The sequence below is a fragment of the Mytilus edulis genome, chromosome 2 (genome assembly GCF_963676685.1).
Source record: "Mytilus edulis chromosome 2, xbMytEdul2.2, whole genome shotgun sequence".
In the NCBI taxonomy this organism is placed as follows: Eukaryota; Metazoa; Mollusca; class Bivalvia; order Mytilida; family Mytilidae; genus Mytilus; species Mytilus edulis.
In genome coordinates this window covers 93,191,027-93,210,400 of record NC_092345.1, presented here as the reverse complement: position 1 = coordinate 93,210,400, position 19,374 = coordinate 93,191,027, and the positions used below count along the sequence as shown (strand labels likewise).

Below are 19,374 nucleotides of genomic sequence, written 5' to 3'. Positions count from 1 at the left end.
ACTACTAAAGATTGTATCTGCTATCAACAACCCAGTAGCTCCGTACTGGCATGAAGAAAATGGATATTGTGTAATTTGGTGTTGTACATCTTAGAGAATTATTTTAAATTTATAAATGCATTTCCCTTATGCTTAGCTCTGTTTTTTGTGGAGTTTTTCTATAGTTTTTGGTTCTTTTCTGTAACATAAGTTCTTTCCAGTTTGTTTCAAAAAAAATTATTTGTTAAGTTAGTGTATAAACACGAATATAGCAATACCGTAGTTACCATGAATAAAAAAAAACAGACTACCTACACCATCGCCAAAATAAAGGAAAACTACAGACAGAACATTTTCAAGTTATATGAAGTATTCAATGTTAAAAACAGACACATGGCAACAGGGTAATAATGGTAGATTCACATAGTGCGTTTGTGAAACGCGAAACACATAAATACATATATAGTAAAACAGTCAACATTGGACGAACACATTATTATTTCTGTCTGACGTCTGTTCTCGTGATAGTTCCTTTTACCTTGTTTTTTACTTTAATAAATTCAGACTGCAATCAACATCGTCGCCATTTTCGAGTTTTGCATTTACAAGTAATCTAGTACTTCCGAAAGTCATATTTACTGTAACAGTTGTTCCTAGGTACTGCTTGTCAAATTTAGGGAAACTCACACAACCTAGTTTCCATGTGGTATTACCATGTGGATCACTTGTGTATTCAGGATCTCTCTCCGTTGAAGCATACATCTCAATTTCTAATGATCCACTAGAATTAACTGCCACTGCGTTAAAGGTATGTGTTTTCTGTTCCCCGGGTCGAAATGTATCGCCTGCTCTTATTAATGGATGAAATTTATCTTCTATGAATTCATTTCTTTCTACTTTGTGGTAGTGGGCAGATGAGCGAGAATGCTTTTCTTCATCAAATGTTTCACGAGTACTTATGCCATACGTATGACGAATGACTCTTTCCATGATTATATCTTGTTCAAATCCATAAATGGCAGCCCCTTTTAACACCACGGATCCTGGGTCAGTTGGAACAAATACTTTCGCCTCGCTTTTCTGACTGAGCGTTTCCTTGATAGCAGACTGGACAATTGAAGATTCTGAAAATCCTCCGACCATCAGCACTGCATATAAGTCTGCCATTTCTTCATTTGAAAATAAGTCGTCTACCGTTTTAATCAGCCCTTCTCCGTTTATTCCTTTCAAGGAAGCATTGAAAAACGTCGTAAATATTTCGTTTTTGAATGTTACCTTCCCTCTCTTTATCGAAACATCTCCGATTTGTTTTCTTAATAGACCTGATAATCCTTCAATTTCACGTATGCATTCCGGTAGCGTCAGTAATATTTCGCCTCTAGATTCGTGTTTATAACTTCTTTTCTGTATTTCAAATCTGTTAAACAATTCATAGATTTCATCTCTAAATTCCAGCTTAAGTTGTTCCCATGTCTCTGTTCCTAGACATTTTCTCCAGAAATCCTCAAAGGCTTCATCAACCTTTCTACCTCCCCAAGGTCCACCAGTTGCTTTGTATATTTCTCTTAATTTATTTTTACCCTCAGTTGTCGTAACTTGATACGTCGTTATATCCACGGTACCACCTTAAACACAAGACAAATTATAATTTTTATGGCGCAATCGTCAATTTAACACTAAGCTGAATATAATTAAGACCAAAGTAAGTTTTAAATTTCGGATTTGATAATAAACTACAACAACCTAATCGTTTAGGGAAAACTGATATAAATATGAAGTTAGCTCATCTACTTCTTTTGAACAAATAGCTAAACCGTTTGAAAATCATTGATAGTTGTCTATGCTATTTAGTAATTTTTAAAAAGGTGTTTATTTTGATGTTCGAATATGTTAACTCTTTATTTATAATTCATATGAAACTTTATTAAAAAAATGCATATGTTTTTATGATTAAATGGCTAGTTTTTATTATAATACTTATGTACATATATTATTTTTTTCAAGAAAATTCTATAACTTTCCAAGTTTAGAAGAAGTGTACTTTTTTAATTGCTTGCTTCCAGCAAACAATTGGCCGACGAGTTTTCCGTATGCAGCGTGACCTTTCTGGTAAAAATCCGGTGATCGCAAACGTAAACATCGCTCCATCATCCAGATTAACTATCTCTTATTATACCTGTTATACACGTGCTTACCTGAATACCAATGCTTCTTTGTTGATTGTTGATTTGTGAAAATCGTTAAACTTCGGCTTTAAAACACGACCATTAATTGGCTGCCATGTTTTCACAACAACACTGACCAATTGAAATATTTTTGACGATTATACGAAATTTATGCGAAAGGCTGTCTTTTGCTAATAATTGCTTAAATCCACTTTATTTGTACTTTAGTTGATAGTTGTCTCATTGGCAATAATACCACATATAATTATTTTTATTGTACCAGAAGTAACAATTATATAAAATTATATAAAATAAATGCTTTAAAATGTTGGCTCGAATGCTAGGGATTTTGTCGTTTCAATAGTTTTCATTACATACTTTAATTGTGATAGTAAGATCGAACCAGAATCCAACTATGGACAAACAAAGAAACTGTCATTTCGAAGAGTCCTTATTCAAACGACAAACACATCAAACGAATGAATGAATAACTTAATAGTACCTCCTACCTCCTAAGTCTAGAACCATGATTTTCCGTCCATTGTCAAACGTCTTTAAGTTTACAGAAGTTTCTTCGTTCCTTTCTAAAGCTAAATAATTGCAACACAAAGCTGCAGACTCTGGTTCTAATGTGATCTCTAATTTATCTGCTGCTATTCCTGCCTAGAGATTTTCAAAATAATAGAAACAATACTACCTTTCATAAAGGATAATTATTGAAGGAGTTATATGGTATTCCATAAAATGCAAGTGGAGTCCAATGATATGAGTGTTTGTTTTTCCTTTGTTTGTTATATCTTTAGAAAGTATCTGCTAAGCATATATTTTGTCATATCCGACAATAAATGTCACACAGAATTAAGCTCTTAAGATAAAGCTAACCTTTCAAATTGAGACACTGTTTCTATTTCGTTATGTCGAAATATTTTACAAAGTTGGTGATCATTTGGAGCCAAGTTACATAAATGTCTGTTAGCTAAGGCGGCAGTAGGAATACCTGATGTTTCCAATTATTTTAACATTTTAAGAAGTAAATTTACAGAAAATGACAATACTTATTATATGTCATGTCTACATTACTGCTATTACTGGGTTGTTGATACCGTTAGGAAAAAAACGATCAATGTATGCATGAGTGACATAAATTGGTAGTTTTGTTACATCAAGTCATTGTTTGAAGAAGGATATTTGATATTCGAAATTAGTAATGGGCTTTTGGTGCAGTAAAATTAAATGAGTACTATCATTATTAAGATAGACCTACGTTTGATTATTGTTGATTAGTTGTGAGACTTTTTCATTATATTTTTTTTTAAATCAAATGTTTGTTTACTCTATACTTTTTGTAGCAATTTAAAATAAGATTGAAAATAGACCAGTATCGAAACGTTTTGATTTGATATACATATTAAAAGTAAATTATTTTACTCACAACCTCTTTACTTGCATACACCATAAACTGTTTTGCAGATTCACTCCATATAGCAGGGAGAGTTATAATCCATCTAACATCCTTTTCTTTAATAAGACATGACTTCATAAGTTCCTCTAATGCTGCATCCTTTAAAAATTTGATTGCTTCTCCAAATACTTTATAAGCAGGTATCTTTTTACCACTTTCATCTTCTATCTTCATATTCCTCCGCAATTCCTAAAATGTCAACACAGATAATTAATAAGTTCCAAATACAAAACATAGACATTTATAAAATAAAAAGGTGTATAAGAGATGCAAGAGTGACATTTAAACTCATAAGTCAAACCTAAACGTACAACACAAAGGCTTAAATAGAAAATAACTAACAGAACAACTGAACATAAAACACAACAAAGAAGCGAAATGGTGATTAACATGAACCCCACCAAATATCGGGGTGATCGCAGGTTTTCCTGAAGGGTAAGCAGATCCTGTTCCGTATTTGCCATCCGACGTGATGCTTATATCAGTACAAACCAATGATAAACTGTAAAAAGTCGATTTGAAATTTCTTAGCTGAAAAGATCAGTTCTTAGCACAAAAACCGTTAACGAAAAGATAAAAGATGTGACGTACCAATCCCATAGTACTTGCAATTTTCGAAAAATTTACTCAATTTCTATATTTGATATGTAGTTTTACTTCAAAGAATATGTCATTCCATTTTTATGTATTTCAAAGGTGTGCTTTTGAAAGACAAAATACGAAGAAATGTGTGCCTGGTTTTTTAAACCAATTAATATAATTCCATAATAGTGTAGAATAATAAACACTATAAATTAAATTGGGGAAAAATAAATAATGGAAATACTAAACAATTTTAAGGTCTCTAGAATACTACACAAACCTGGTGGTGAACTTTATATAACGCCATTTTAAAGTATCGAAAGTAATAGTATTCCTTTGCTTCGTCGACACTCATCTGTGCATACATATTCTCAGCATCATACCCAAAAGCAACAAACTCTTTCATTTGGTTCAATAGTATAATTGATTTAGTCTTATACAGTGTTCCTAACTCGCCAACATGCCAATGCTTGCAATGGACTCTTAAAGGGTTTATTTTGAAATCATTTCGTGTCAGGAATGCGAATCCTGAAAAAGAAGTTCCAATGTCCAAAGCGACAGAAACAAGTACCCCTGATGAATTAACGTCTAACTCGTTTGGGGCTGCAATAATTCCAGACATCTGGGTGGACGGCTCTGAACTGGTCCTGCATAAAAAGAATTTATTAGAGCGAAAAAAGATTCTAAATAGGCAACACGTGCTTCTCTTTATTATACGTCTGAATTTAATGAATGTGTTAGCAATTTTTTAATTTCTTTTTAAAATATGTTTGTTATTTTTTTGTTAATTTATTGAATAATGAAGAGTGGTCCAGCCCAACTTTTTCGTAAAATAAGATATGAGTAACAGTCTTACCAATGATAATATATGGATATATCAAAAGAAGTGGAATAACTTGTTCCTGCTCTCAAATATGAAACATCTTCATCGATTATCTTCAACTTTATCTTAAGCTTATATTTTACATTAATTGGAAATCAGTGTTTAGTGCAGAATATTAAAAATATCCGATCAGAGTTGTGCACACATGTACTTTGTTTAAGACTTGGAAGAGTAAATCAAGAAAAATCTTAAGACAAATTAAATACAAAACGAGTTGTTTTCATTTTTTAAGACACTAGCAGACATACTGTTTTGAGACTAGAATGGATGAAGACATATATTAATCACTGTTTTTTTTTAATTTTGCTGCAGTCTCATTTTCGTATACCTAGGCCTATAATCTGCCTCAATTTTTATATCATGAACCAAGATCTTTATATGATATATCTTGTTACAAACATGTTTATGGTGAATGATATTGCTCTTTGTAGTTTTTAGAACAAATAGCTAGGAGTCAATTAATTTGCAGGTTTGTTTTATTTAAATAGTTTTGCAACCTTTCCTTGTATGTATAATAGTTGTTTAAACGCTAAACAAATATCAAAGAGAAACTAGTGATACCTGACGGATATTTGGTTATAAAGATTTATCATGGTATACGGTTCTCGTATTCAAAAGATAAAAGATTGACCATTTCATCATACCTTCTCTATTTGGGCAGAAATCATAAAAGGATGCATCATGACCTCTTAACATGCTAAGTATTAAAACCTTCGATCTAAAAATTGAGGAAATATGAACATCATTTAAACTGTGAAATGGCATAGTTTAAACGCATCATTACTTTTCTACCCTGGAGCCAGTAATACCTTATTGTTGAGTGTTATCTAAATTTTACTTCCTAATCTTGAAAATACATTGGAGATCAATAAACTTTTAGTCCTACTTACATATTTTATAAATTTTATGAATAAGAAAACAGAACAGTTACGTCATAATTTTTTTTCTTCCATATCACAAATTGTTATTCAAATAACTATAGTAAATTACTTGCGTTGTCATGTGATAAGGAGATAACAAATATATTTCTAAATATATTCAAAACTGGTTAGAGAAGATGTGATATTGAGTTTTTAAAGCAGTCCTGTTTTGGTCAAGGCTGGTTATATTTGTTCGAGTCGCACGACTGTACGAGGACATCATAGATCATCATACATGATTAATATAAAACACCCACTTCAAAAGGTGACTCATACAAGATCAATATGAACATATTTTGTGTAATATACACATCTATTTTGACACTTTTTTAAACCGAAAACAGAAAATTGAAATCCTGTATTAAGACCAGTAAAAATTCTGTGTTAATCGGCTTTTCTGTATTAGTCCTGTATTGTATTAATGACCAGCGCTCAGATTTTTTAACTATTTTTTAAATAAAATGTGTTATTGTTATTTTGGAATTAAATATATTATTGTACATATGTATATATGTACCTGCAATCCTTTGGCAGTTTAAAGGGTGGGGTTCCGATGTATCAAATAAAGAAATTGTTGAGCTGTCAGGTCATCGGAGGTGAACACAGTAACTACAACGTACAGCATATTGCTTATTGTCATGTATTATGATATGGATCGTGATGAGTTTGGGGTCATTTATATATAATGGTTGTGTTGGACAATTCTCTTACATGCAAAAAAAAGTCTATTTGAATATTGTTAATTACTTCAAAGTGGATCTTTTCATATTAATCATACACCAAGTCAGGAATATGACAACTATCCTTTAGTTCGTTTCTTTGTATGTTGCATTGGTGTTTGTTTTGTTGCACTTCAGTGTGTCTGTTGTTTCGGTGTTTTCCTCTTAAAGTAAATGTGTTTCCCTCGGTTTTAGTTTGTAACCTGTATTTGTTTTTTCTTACTCGATTTAATTATGACCGTTGAACACCGGTATACTACTGTTATCAGATTATTTTGTTATTAAACATTGTTCACAAGAGAAAAGCACAAGTAACTGTGAGCAACCAAACCTGTGTTAGAGTTTTGTCTTATTTATATGAAGCAATTTAGAAAAAAATACTTTAAATTCGGACAAGCATGTAGTATGGTCCCCAGTGCTGAGGCGGGGGTTGTTTTCAGATTGGCAATTTATTCATCTGCTGCTATTTAAGAAAAGTGGGACCACTGTAGACAACGACGACATCAACATTGCAATGAGGCTTATTCTCCTTTTTCCAATGATATAAAATACGGCTGTGAGCTATTCCGTTAATCGATCATATTCGTTGACCTACTAATGGCGAGGGAAAATTTAATGGTCATGTTTGTTAGTTTTAAAATAGATGATTAGATTATCTGATTTAAAAAGGTTTGAAGTTACCTTACACTGCAATTTCTGAATAAACATCAGTCGATCAACATCTCATCATTAATCAAAATATATAATAAGATCTTTCCAATAGTAATTTACTTCCTGAAATATTGTAGTAGATATTAGGTAGGTTTTTATCTATTTATAAATGATATGAAATTGATTTGATTGGGTGATGTTATTTTAAAAACAAAAGAATGCACTTGTTGTTAAGTTATTATGGATGAGCTTGCAATTAGGAAAATCCGACCTTATTCTCTGATTTAAGTATTTGGACTTTATAAAACAATTATATTCTGTACGACTTATTTTTTACAAAATCAAAAATTGCAACAACTTTATAAATGATTAAATAAACTGTCATGTTCGTGTACATATTAATATATACTCACATAATTTCGAAATTGTTGTTATCGATGATCCAAAAGGGAGGGTATTGTCTCTCCTTGAATTGGTAATTTTGTACTATATTTTTTTTTATTATTGCGGATAAATGAATATTTCTTTATAATATCTTACAAGTAAAGGAAGTTATACATGTTGTGTGTAAATGTAAACAAAAGACTGTGTGTGTGTTTGCACACATAATTGTCACTGTGTCAATATTAAAGATATGTAATGCAAATAAACTCATCAAAAATACCAGGATTTATAAGTCAATCTGCAATTGGTTGAAACAACTACAAATATAACTTTCACAGACAAAGTTCAGCGTCCGCTATAGATTTTTAATAGAGGTCGGTCAATTGAAAATACCTCCTTTTCTGGAGATACATCTCCAAAACTTAAGGTTAATAGTTTGTACCTCAATCTGTACTTTTAAGTTGAAATTATTTCAAAACAGCAAAAATGCTGTGCCATTTTAAACATAATTATAATTTCCTTAGTAAAAGAAACGTCGTTCAGAGAGATGATATTTTTTGTAAGGTCATTATTTTATCCTGAATTTCACTGTAACTGTTTGTAAACAGGTTAAATTCTACATAAAGTACTCATAAAGGAAATTGAAAGAAGAGTTGCAGGTAACAGGGTTTTTTTGGCAATCTCATCTGTTAGAATTCCAAATTGATACGATATTCCCGTGCTTGCATTTCCTATCATGATTTTCTTGGTAGAGGGTTACTGCTCACAAGGAAGCTATTAAACCAAGAGTTCCAAATGGTAAAGTTGAAATCATCCCTTCGTAAATTTTACGGACGCCATCGCGAGTAGGTTGACCGTTATGGAATAACCGTTTCACAAATGATATCGGATATGTTCCTAGTTTAGTTTAAACATATTTTATTGTCCAAAAACATTGACAATAGGATTAGACACAAGTTTTGCAACTTAGAACGTCTTCTCCATTACATACAAATAATAAATAACCGAACAAAAATGAAATACATAATAATAACATCATAAATAATATTAATATGAAGACATGAAACTAACGAGAATTTAAACGACATGACTCATCTATTTCTAAAAGTCGAGTTGACCGTACATTTTTATGATAGACCTACCTGGTAGGTTGTATTAATCTTGGAATAAATATTCCCTCAAAAGGTAAGTGTTTACTGTATTTTAAACAAATAAGTTAAATTGTTGTCAACTGATGAATTATATACTAAAATCAAATTGATGATCCATGTCTTAGGAAAAAATGAACAATTTCATTCGAAGTCAACAAAAAGTAAAAACATTGTTATTGGTATATATTTAACCATAATGTCTATAAACTATGAAAAGCGATTGGTCTCTTTAATATAATTCTGCACTTTTATAAAAATTAGCCTGTTTATGTTAAAAGTAAACAAAGCATTGCCGTACATTAAATTTTCAAAGTCGGTAGGTATATTTTCTTTTCTAAGTTCAAAAAATAAGGTATTCCTTTGCACTGTATAATTTTTACACGAGAGAAAATAATGTTGGGCATTTTCGTATAAATAACCACATTGACACATTGCGTTAGTTTTAATATTAGCGTGATACAGATCCGTGTTCAGGGCACTGCATTTGTTCCTTAATCTTGCGTGTAAAACATTTAAATATCTATCGCCAATATTGAAATATGTAGGGGGTGATTTGTTTTTATAATATTTCTGTTTAATTTTCAATTTAAACATATTTAAAGAAAGTTCATTTCTAACACTTAAATCAAGCGAATTCCACAGTTTGATACTAGATGGAATAAATGATTCCTGATAAAGAGACAGTCTGCTAGAGGTTTGGTATATATTTTGACTGCTTCGTAGATTGTAATTGTTTGTTTCTGCAACTGTAGGAGGTATTAAATCTAGGATATGTTCCTTACGTCGTAAAGTCTACAATCCCCTTCCCTTTCATAAATGTGACCTACCGAATTAGACTATTTACCGGATTTGTAATCACATAAGCAACACGACGGGTGCCACATGTGGAGCAGGATCTGCTTACCCTTCCGGAGCACCTGAGATCACCCCTAGTTTTTGGTGGGGTTTGTGTTGTTTATTCTTTAGTTTTCTATGTTGTGTCATGTGTACTATTGTTTTTCTGTTTGTCTTTTTCATTTTTAGCCATGGCGTTGTCAGTTTGTTTTAGATTTATGAGTTTGACTGTCCCTTTGGTATCTTTCGTCCCTCTTTTAGAAAGAAATATAATAAAATATCGAACTCTGCGGAAAATACGAAACGGAAAGTCCCGTATGAAATAGCTCATCTAACGAATGAATAACAACAGTCATGTTTCTGACTTGGTACAGACATTTTACTATGTAGAAAATGGTGAGTTAACCTGGTTTTATAGCTAGCAATTATTCTCAGTTGTCTCATAGATATAATAGCCTTTATATCTATGCTTGTATGAACATTCAACCGACTACTAACTGGTGCACCAACATCTGTTGATGGTTTCGCCTTTTTGCTTCAACGTGAAACTGTATCAGATGTCCTAAATTAAGCTACATTTGCTTAAAAAGGTAGTTTAGGTCTTGGTCTTGATTGGCGTCACGTAACGACTTTTATAGCTGGGCTAACTGGATCATTTTCTGACTTAAACATTATCTATTTATCATAATGTAAGTAGCAAACACGTTTATAATATTCACACCATTTGTAAGTACATTTGCAATTGGACCTTATCAAAGCCTTTTGGTTTGGGGGCATAGAATAATTAATAAATACACAAAGTCGAATTAATAATCTATTTATTTGATATCTGTGCACAGAAATTTTCCTTCCATCACACCAAGCTGAACATCAGATACAAAATCAGCAGGTACCATTATACTACACATGTCCATATGCATCTGCTTCTTTATTATATTAACTGTAAATGAAATAATAGGAGTACATATTATATTACTTTTTTTTATTGTCATACTTTTAAAATTACGTAAACATTTCAAAACGTCAATAAAATTTAATGCTTGATATTTGAATATCTCCAGGCTTATATTTTCATCATGTACGAAAGACTCACCATGTCTAATAAGTAAACTAATACTAACCTGACACTATCTAGTCCACTCAAACTCAACAGAAAATGTTTTATTGATAATCTATAGAATTTAGCTCCAAATATACACAGAAAAAAGTCTCATAAAATCTAACTTGAGGAAAACTCAAATTTTGCATTATTTTTTCTTATGGAAATTAGCATTGCAAAGGTAGATAACTCCTCAAAAAAGAGTCTTTTTTGTCAGTCTTTGGATGATTTTCTTAAAATATATGTAAAATATGATACTATGATGTGTATTAAGTTTGTATTTGACTAAATTATATAATCTTCTGTTCATGAAATGTGCAAAACCGAAGTGTTATGGGTATTTTAAAAAACAAATTGGCACATTTTTTTATTAAAGAAATTGTAAATTTATGGCTTTGTGACCATTTTGAATTAATAATGTAAATATTTGGTATTGTTAATTGTAAATTGTATTTGTTAAGCATCTGCATTGTTTGAAGAAACTTTAAACCATATTTAAATATATTCTTAATTAGTTTTATTCAATTTGAGATTCTTTACCTTGACATGCTCTAAAGATTGCTTAAATATCAAGAATCAATTCATTTCGTTGAATAGAAGCGGTAAAGTTATAATTTTGTATCAATTTTATTGATATTTCTGCCTTTTTTGCAGAGTTATCTCCCTTATCAATGCAACTCTGCATAGGAATTTTAAAATCATGATGTTTTACTTTTCCTCAAGTTAGATTTTATGGTACTTTTTTGTGTATATTTGTGATATAAAGATTAAAACTTTAAAATCTTCTGTTGCAATTACTTCAAGGTGAGGGTCAAATTTATGCTAGATTGACTGGACTAATATACGAGAACGAACGACTCAACATGTCTATTTAGTTATACTAACCTGACACTATATACGAGAACGAACGACTCAACATGTCTATTTAGTAATAGTAACCTGACACTCTATACGAGAACGAACGACTCAACATGTCTATTTAGTAAACCTTACCTGACACTATAGACGAGAACGAACGACTCAACATGTCTATTTAGTAATACCAACCTGAAACTATGTACGAGAACGAACGACTCAAAATGTTTATTTAGTAATAGTAACCTGACACTATATACGAGAACGAACGATTCAACATGTCTATTTAGTAATACTAACCTGACACTATATACGAAAACGAACGACTCAACATGTCTATTTAGTAATACCAACCTGACACTATATACGAAAACGAACGACTCAACATGTCTATTTAGTAATACCAACCTGACACTATATACGAAAACGAACGACTCAACATGTCTATTTAGTACTAAATACTAACCTGGCACTATACGAGAACGAACGATTCAACATGTCTTTTTAGTAATACTAACCTGACACTATAGAGGAGAACGAACGACTCAACATGTCTATTTAGTAATACTAACCTAGCAATATACGAGAACGAACGATTCAACATGTCTATTTAGTAATACCAACCCGACACTATATACGAGAACGAACGACTCAACATGTTTATTTAGTAATAGTAACCTGACACTATATACGAGAACGAACGATTCAACATGTCTATTTAGTAATACCAACCTGACACTAAATACGAGAACGAACGATTCAACATGTCTATTTAGTAATACCAACCTGACACTATATACGAGAACGAACGACTCAACATGTCTTTTTAGTAATACTAACCTGACACTATATACGAGAACGAACGACTCATCATGTGTTTTTAGTAATACCAACCTGACACTATTATATATGAGAACGAACGAATCAACATGTTTTTTTTTAGTAATACCAACCTGACACTATATATGAGAACGCACGACTCAACATTTTTATTTAGTAATACTAACCTGACACTATATAAGAGAAGGAACGACTCAACATTCGTGGTGCGCATTCAATGAAGTCACTCAATGCAAAAATCTTCGTTTGATCTACTCCTGTCAGCAGATGTTCACCCTACCGAAATAAATTAGTAGTATAAAACATACATTTTTTTTTGTGAGTCATGTCGCTTGTCTGGCATATATATCAATTTAAGGTAGTTCAGGGGTATACCGCCATCTTGAATTGTACAATCACAGTAAATATCGGGTTCTGTGCCCAAATCTGCAAAGTAGTAGGTCCGGTAAGGGCCGATTTTGGCCTCAAATTTCAAGTTCATCTGACGAAAGATTTTAGACACTTTTTGAACACTTAAGTCTATTTTAGTTATTTCAATAAGTATATGTAAAAGATTTTAACTGATTTACTGATTAAAAACGCCCCGATTCTAGCTTAATCTTTCAAATATGCCAATAATTGACACTTTTCAGATGGTTTTTTGTCAAAAATGAAAGTGGCCGCATCCATGTTCATCCTCAACCTTTATACATGATATGTATTATCATCAAATACAACTTACATTTCAATATTAAGAATGAACACGAATGCGGCCACTTTCATTCAAGACGGAAACCGTCTAAAATATACCTAAAATGCTAAAATTGTGAAGATTTCAGCAATTTAACATGACTTAATGATGCTAGTATATATACCCAATATATGTGCAATGTATTGTCAAACACAGCCCATATTTATTCAGCAGAAACATTCTACTGTCCAATAATTAACTAAAAATATACATTTTAACAATTTTGTAAAACTGCTATATTTTGGGGCCAAAAAGAAGTCTTACTGAACCTACTCCTTTGCAGACAGATTTGCAATTTATTAGTTACACTGTTTATTTATATAAAGAAAACTTAGTTATTCATTGCATTATCGAAAATGGTTTAACAAATACCAAATATTTGTGCTTATAGAATTAATTTTTCAAATAAGCTATTTAAGGGAAGATAACTCCTTTAATACAAAAATTATACTGGACATAAAGGGAAATTTATATTCACTTGTATAGCCAGAAAACAAGTTATTAAAATATATTATAATACCTATCTTCTCATATTCTATTTTTAAAATTCTGTCTTATAGATTTCTTTTTATACACAAAAATGTTTTTTTTCAATCAGTTTGGCGCGTTTTCCTTATTGTTCGCTGGCTTATTGTTCGCTAGTTTGGTGCATCTTATTGTTCGCTGGCTTATTGTTCGCCAGCTTGGTGCATTTTATTGTTCGCTGGCTTATTGTTCGCTAGCTTGCGTCTGGTTATTTCATGAATAATCTAAGCAATTTTTTTTGGCAATTTTGAATGACTCGTACCTTGAAAAATAGCGCGATGACCCATTCTTTTTATCATTTAAAAACAAAAAGCATAGTAAAATCTTTATTTTGGCAAAGTATAAGAAAATTCTGTCTTTTTCTATACCCCTGAACTACGGGGCGCCGAATGGGACTCTTGTGGTTTTGTACTCAAAATTCAATTTTGTACGGACAAAAGTGACTTTTGTTCAACAAAAATGAGTTCAGTTTAACAAAATTTGTATCATACTACAAATTTGAAATTTTATCATACAAAATTATCTATCAGCGGACAAAATTCACTTTTGTCATGACAAAATTCATTTTTGTTACAAAGACTTGACCTTTGTTACCTAATTTAAAAATTGGGCGACAAAAGTCAATTTTGTATTCAAATTAGTTTAGTTTGGTTTCTGTGAACTAATTTGCATACTAAATCGATTTTTGTTACACAAAATTGACTTTTGTGAGACAAAATTGACTTTTGTCTCAACAAAATTGACAAAATTGAATTTTGTCTCAACAAAATTGACAAAATTGACAAAATTGACTTTTGTCTCAACAAAATTGACAAAATTGACTTTTGTGAGACAAAATTGACAAAATTGAATTTTGTCTCAACAAAATTGACAAAATTGAATTTCGTCTCAACAAAATTGATTTTTGTCTCACGAAAATCAATTTTGTCTCACGAAAGTCAATTTTGTCTCTTAAAAGTCAATTTTGTCTCACGAAAGTCAATTTTGTCTCACGAAAGTCAATTTTGTCTCTTAAAAGTCAATTTTGTTGTTACAAAATTGAATTTTGTCGTCACAAAATTGAATTTTGTCGTCACAAAAATGAATTTTGTCGTCACAAAAATGAATTTTGTAGTCACAAAATTCACTTTTGTCTCAACAAAATTGACAAAATTGACTTTTGTCTCAACAAAATTGACAAAATTGACTTTTGTCTCAACAAAATTGACTTTTGTCTCAACAAAATTGACAAAAATGATTTTGGTCTCAACAAAATTGACAAAATTGACTTTTGTCTCAACAAAATTAACAAAATTGACTTTTGTCTCAACAAAATTGATTGAATTTTGTCTTACAAAAGTCAATTTTGTCTCACAAAAGTTAATTTTGTCTCACAAAAGTCAATTTTGTCTCACACAATTGAATCTTACCTCACACATTTGACTTTTGTGATTTAATTTCCATATCAGGTAACAAAAGTCAATTTTGTATGCAAATATGTTTATATTTGCATACCTTTTAGACAAAATTGACTTTTGTCATGACAAATATGAATATTGTCTACAAAAATGAATTTTGTCTACACAAATGAATTTTGTCACCACAAAATTGAAGTTCTCACAAAACAAGTCTGTAGCACATAGTTTTGTAAGACAAAAATGATTTTGTTATGACAGAATTGAATTTTGTACAAAACCACAAGAGTCCCATTCGGCGCCCCGTATGAACTACCTTTTACATAAAAAAAAAAAACTAATTAAATGAAAATCACGCATTTAAAAAAAAACATTTCATCGTTTTACTTGTCTCAACTTACCATTATACAAGTTTAAATTGTGTTAGGATATGATACAAGATATATTTTTAAAAGCGCTTGTCTTTGCAAGCTGCAATATGAAAGGGAAAAAGAACATGGCGCCACAAAAAGACGCCAAAATGATGCGCTGTACCAACAGTTACTCCAATGTTGTAGATTTTGAGTGAACGAGACAAACTTTGAGTAGCAATGAGTAAGGTAAATTGCTTTCAAACTGCATATACTGTTCTTAAGAAGAATTGAACGGTCTAATATGGGATGACTCTCTCAAATAAAATCAGGATGCAGATGTTTAAATAAACTAGAAAAAAGATAAATGTTTGTTTAAGAAGGATAACTTCATGTTTTTAACTGTTCCTACCTAGGGTTAAAAAAAAATACGCAAAAAAATATACTTAAAATAGTATTTGGAGTTAGATATAGAGATATATTTTTTTTAAATAGTGGACCGTTAATTGATTTTATTGACTATAGTAGGATAAAAAAAATCAGTACACAAGCAAGTACCTGAAATTTTATACGGAGTTAGATATGGAGATATTTTTTTATATATACTGGAACGGTACTTGATTTTACTGACTATTGATATGAGCATATACTATAATAAATAATATGTACATGTGCTTCAAAGTTCCATCTATAACGTATGTTACCTTCAAAATACGTTTGACATCAACAGTATACTTGACATATTCCTCTGTGGATCTCCTAGTATCTGCCCACATGACATCAATCAACTGTACATCTACTTGTACAACTACAAGAAAAATAGTTTTGAATATAAATGCCATTACAGCTAGCATATTCAAATTATATTTAGAATTATATGATATCTCTTAAAATAATCAGTAACTGCTGTAGGAAATTACAACACATTTTATATCCGAATTTGGATGATTTTAACGATTTAAACGATTTTTTGTTTCGATCCCTTAAGCCACCGAGCACTGAAGTCATTGCATATTCAAAACAAGCGTGGATATTAAAATTATATTCAAAATAAGATGGTATCTCTTAAATTAATCAGTAACTGCTGTCGAAAATTACAACACATTTACATCCGAAATTGGATGATTTTTTTTACGATTTTAACGATTTTTGTTTCGATCCCTTAAGCCACCGAACACTGAAGTCATTGCATATTCAAAATAAACGTGGATACTAAAACTATATTCATAATAAGATGGTATCTCTTAAAATAATAAGTAACTGTTGTAGGAAATTACACCACATTTAACGAGCGAATTTGTGTGATTTTAACGATTTTTGCGTTGATGTCTTGAGGGCATAGAACACTGAAGCCGTTGTCCAGTGGTGTAGATAATTTCAAATTAAAATTACTCTTGTAAATACATATGGTCAACACCTTAATTTACATACACAAACTCTATTTAATACGTTAAATAATGCTGGTAGCTTATCACACTTGACTTCTCTGGAATACTCTGAATCCGATTTACCTCACTTATTATTTTGATCTTGCATCTGAATGAATAGTCCCCCAACCCCCCACCCCTCAAAAAAAAAAACCCACACACAACAAACAAAACAATAAGCAAACTTGTTCTTCCTTCCGATAAACAGTTCTTAGAACCAATAACTCAGGCTCCGTCGGAAAGAACATACAAGAATTGTAGTACATATTTTAAACAAAATGGTTCCTACGCATAGCTGTGTCTTTGTCAATTAGTGAAATATTTGGGTAGTTTTGCTATCAAATGATATCTTGGGGACTTGGGATCATTGTAAAGCCCTTGTCGAAAGTTTTTTTTTATGAATAATAAAGAAGTATATGAAATTTAAATAGGAGGGCACATTTACAATGTTATTATTTTGATCTTGCATCTGAATGAATATACTCTGAATCCGATTTACCTCACTTATTATTTTGATCTTGCATCTGAATGAATATTCCCCCATCCCCCACCCCATATATATATACATACTTGTTTTTGTACTATCAAACTTCCGAGAACCAGTTTTAAATATGCAATTAAAGGTATGTTACATTTTTCAGCACAAGTCAGGGCAAGGTATAGTTTTGACATGAAATATCTGCCACTTTATTTGAATTTTAGACAAAGCAGCCGTTAATGATTCAAATTGCAGAATTTAACATGGAAAGCAAAGGGGCTATGGATAAGTGGTGTTATACCTTAGAAGTTAAGCTGGAAGTGCCATTTCCACGACAATGAACTGACACACCAACTTTTTTAATTTCATTTGACATAATAATATCGGCCACGATATCATAATATTAACATTAAACACAGCAGAAGAGAGTTTTTCTGCAACAATGTCAAGGCGAAACAAACTTCGGAGAAACATGCGGACCAAAAAAGTAAAGAAACCGTAATTATAATATTTTCGAAAAAATTAATAATAATTTTACAATACATCATACAAAAAAAAACAAAAAAAACCAACATTATATACATTTATGTATCTACCATGCAGTTGTTGAGTCCACCCTCCTCAGTGACCATGACTTTTTAACAAATGGAGCAGCATACTGCATAACTGACGGACACGAAAGACATAAAACCAATTTATCCAAATCATCCATATTATCTATATCGCAATAGATATTTCTAACTTTCTGCAAAAATTCTAATCTCAAATCTATATATTTTTTATTCATGTAAATAAAAAATGTTCTTCGTCATCTATTTTATTTAGACAACAATTTTGACATAAACGTTCTTCCCTTTTTATATTTTTGTATCTACTCTTTCAATTTCCAAAATATGGTCACTTACCCTAAATTTATAAGTACTTACTTATTTTTTCAAGACACATGTTGACAGGAATGTTTTCATTAGCAACGTCAACAAATTTGTTTCTGCAATTGCATCGTTTTAGGTTTGTAGCAAAACATACATATATTCCAAGACAGACGTACAACAAAAATTTGAAGAACATGTTAACCGTCAGTGCAGAATACACAAGATGAAAATAATTCTTGCAACTGGTGTGAATTTTAAATATCTCTGTCCTGAGGGTTTTCAATATGTTTGATGTAATAACGACATACGGAAAATTAAGTGAATTTGCCTGCAACGTGTCATTTTCAGCCTTAGTTTATGTCATTTAAATGTAAATGAAACGTTCATTTCGACAGCTGTGTGATTCTAATAGCATTTGGAATTTCTGCGCATGAAACTTACTTGCATTTATTCTATTTAAAAAGTCACCGACCGTTTTTGGCCTTAAATTACATCTTATGATGAAATTTCTTTTTGAATTAAATAAATGAAACTTCTTCGAGGTGGGCACCGATTTTTAACTCATTTCTCCTAGAATAATAATAATTTTCAACAATATAATTGTTATCACTTAAATTTAGTGTCAAAATTGGTTAAACTATAATATTAATATGTTTATTGTCTATTTGTGATACCTTATCGTTCGTTTTGGTGATATCTTATTCTGTAATACTCCACACTCGTTCTTTTGGGTGATATCTTATTCTGTAATATTCCACACTCGTTCTTTTGGGTGATATCTTATTCTGTAATATTCCACACTTGTTTTTTTGGGGATATCTTATTCTGTAATATTCCACACTTGTCTTTTTGGGGATATCTTATTCTGTAATATTCCACACTTGTCTTTTTGGGGATATCTTATTCTGTAATATTCCACACTTGTCCTTTTGGGGATATCTTATTCTGTAATATTCCACACTCGTTCTTTTGGGGATATCTTATTCTGTAATATTACACACTCGTTCTTTTGGGTGATATCTTATTCTGTAATATTACACACTCGTTCTTTTGGGTGATATCTTATTCTGTAAT

The 19,374-nt window shown here is 31.2% G+C and overlaps 2 protein-coding genes across 5 annotated transcripts; both read right to left on the bottom strand.

Annotated features, from left to right (window-relative positions):
- Positions 1 to 200: 200 nt before the first annotated feature.
- Positions 201 to 7,943, bottom strand: LOC139513465 (heat shock 70 kDa protein 12A-like). Of its 4 annotated transcripts, none has more exons than XM_071302007.1 (5): positions 7,775 to 7,943; positions 4,469 to 4,835; positions 3,577 to 3,795; positions 2,654 to 2,807; positions 201 to 1,604 (listed from the first exon to the last, which is right to left on the bottom strand). In XM_071302007.1, coding segments are annotated over exons 1-5 (1,821 nt in total). In that variant the 5' UTR covers positions 7,777 to 7,943; the 3' UTR covers positions 201 to 525. The 4 variants fall into 4 exon arrangements, with proteins under 4 accessions (XP_071158108.1, XP_071158109.1, XP_071158110.1 ...); XM_071302008.1 differs by having other exon boundaries at positions 3,580 to 3,795; XM_071302009.1 differs by lacking the exon at positions 7,775 to 7,943 and adding an exon at positions 7,392 to 7,517.
- Positions 7,944 to 10,531: 2,588 nt separating this feature from the next.
- On the bottom strand, positions 10,532 to 18,672 carry LOC139510715 (uncharacterized). The gene is made up of 4 exons (XM_071297245.1): positions 18,355 to 18,672; positions 16,228 to 16,331; positions 12,692 to 12,800; positions 10,532 to 10,670 (listed from the first exon to the last, which is right to left on the bottom strand). The coding sequence occupies exons 1-4, from the start codon at positions 18,494 to 18,496 to the stop codon at positions 10,549 to 10,551; spliced, it is 477 nt and encodes a 158-aa protein (XP_071153346.1). The 5' UTR covers positions 18,497 to 18,672; the 3' UTR covers positions 10,532 to 10,548.
- Between the last annotated feature and the right edge of the window lie 702 nt (positions 18,673 to 19,374).

What these genes read in the sequence shown, in the direction of transcription:
- LOC139513465 (XM_071302007.1), bottom strand. An exon ending in TATATAAAGTTCACCACCAG is followed by an intron (nt 3,796 to 4,468) that starts GTTTGTGTAGTA and finishes TTGACATTTTAG; the next exon opens with GAATTGCGGAGGAATATGAA. An exon ending in TGTATGCAAGTAAAGAGGTT is followed by an intron (nt 2,808 to 3,576) that starts GTGAGTAAAATA and finishes GAAAATCTCTAG; the next exon opens with GCAGGAATAGCAGCAGATAA.
- LOC139510715 (XM_071297245.1), bottom strand. Translation starts at nt 18,496, where the DNA reads ATGTTCTTCAAATTTTTGTTGTACGTCTGTCTTGGAATATATGTATGT. An exon ending in CATGTGTCTTGAAAAAATAA is followed by an intron (nt 16,332 to 18,354) that starts GTAAGTACTTAT and finishes TTTTTCTTGTAG; the next exon opens with TTGTACAAGTAGATGTACAG. An exon ending in ATGTCAAACGTATTTTGAAG is followed by an intron (nt 12,801 to 16,227) that starts GTAACATACGTT and finishes TTATTTCGGTAG; the next exon opens with GGTGAACATCTGCTGACAGG.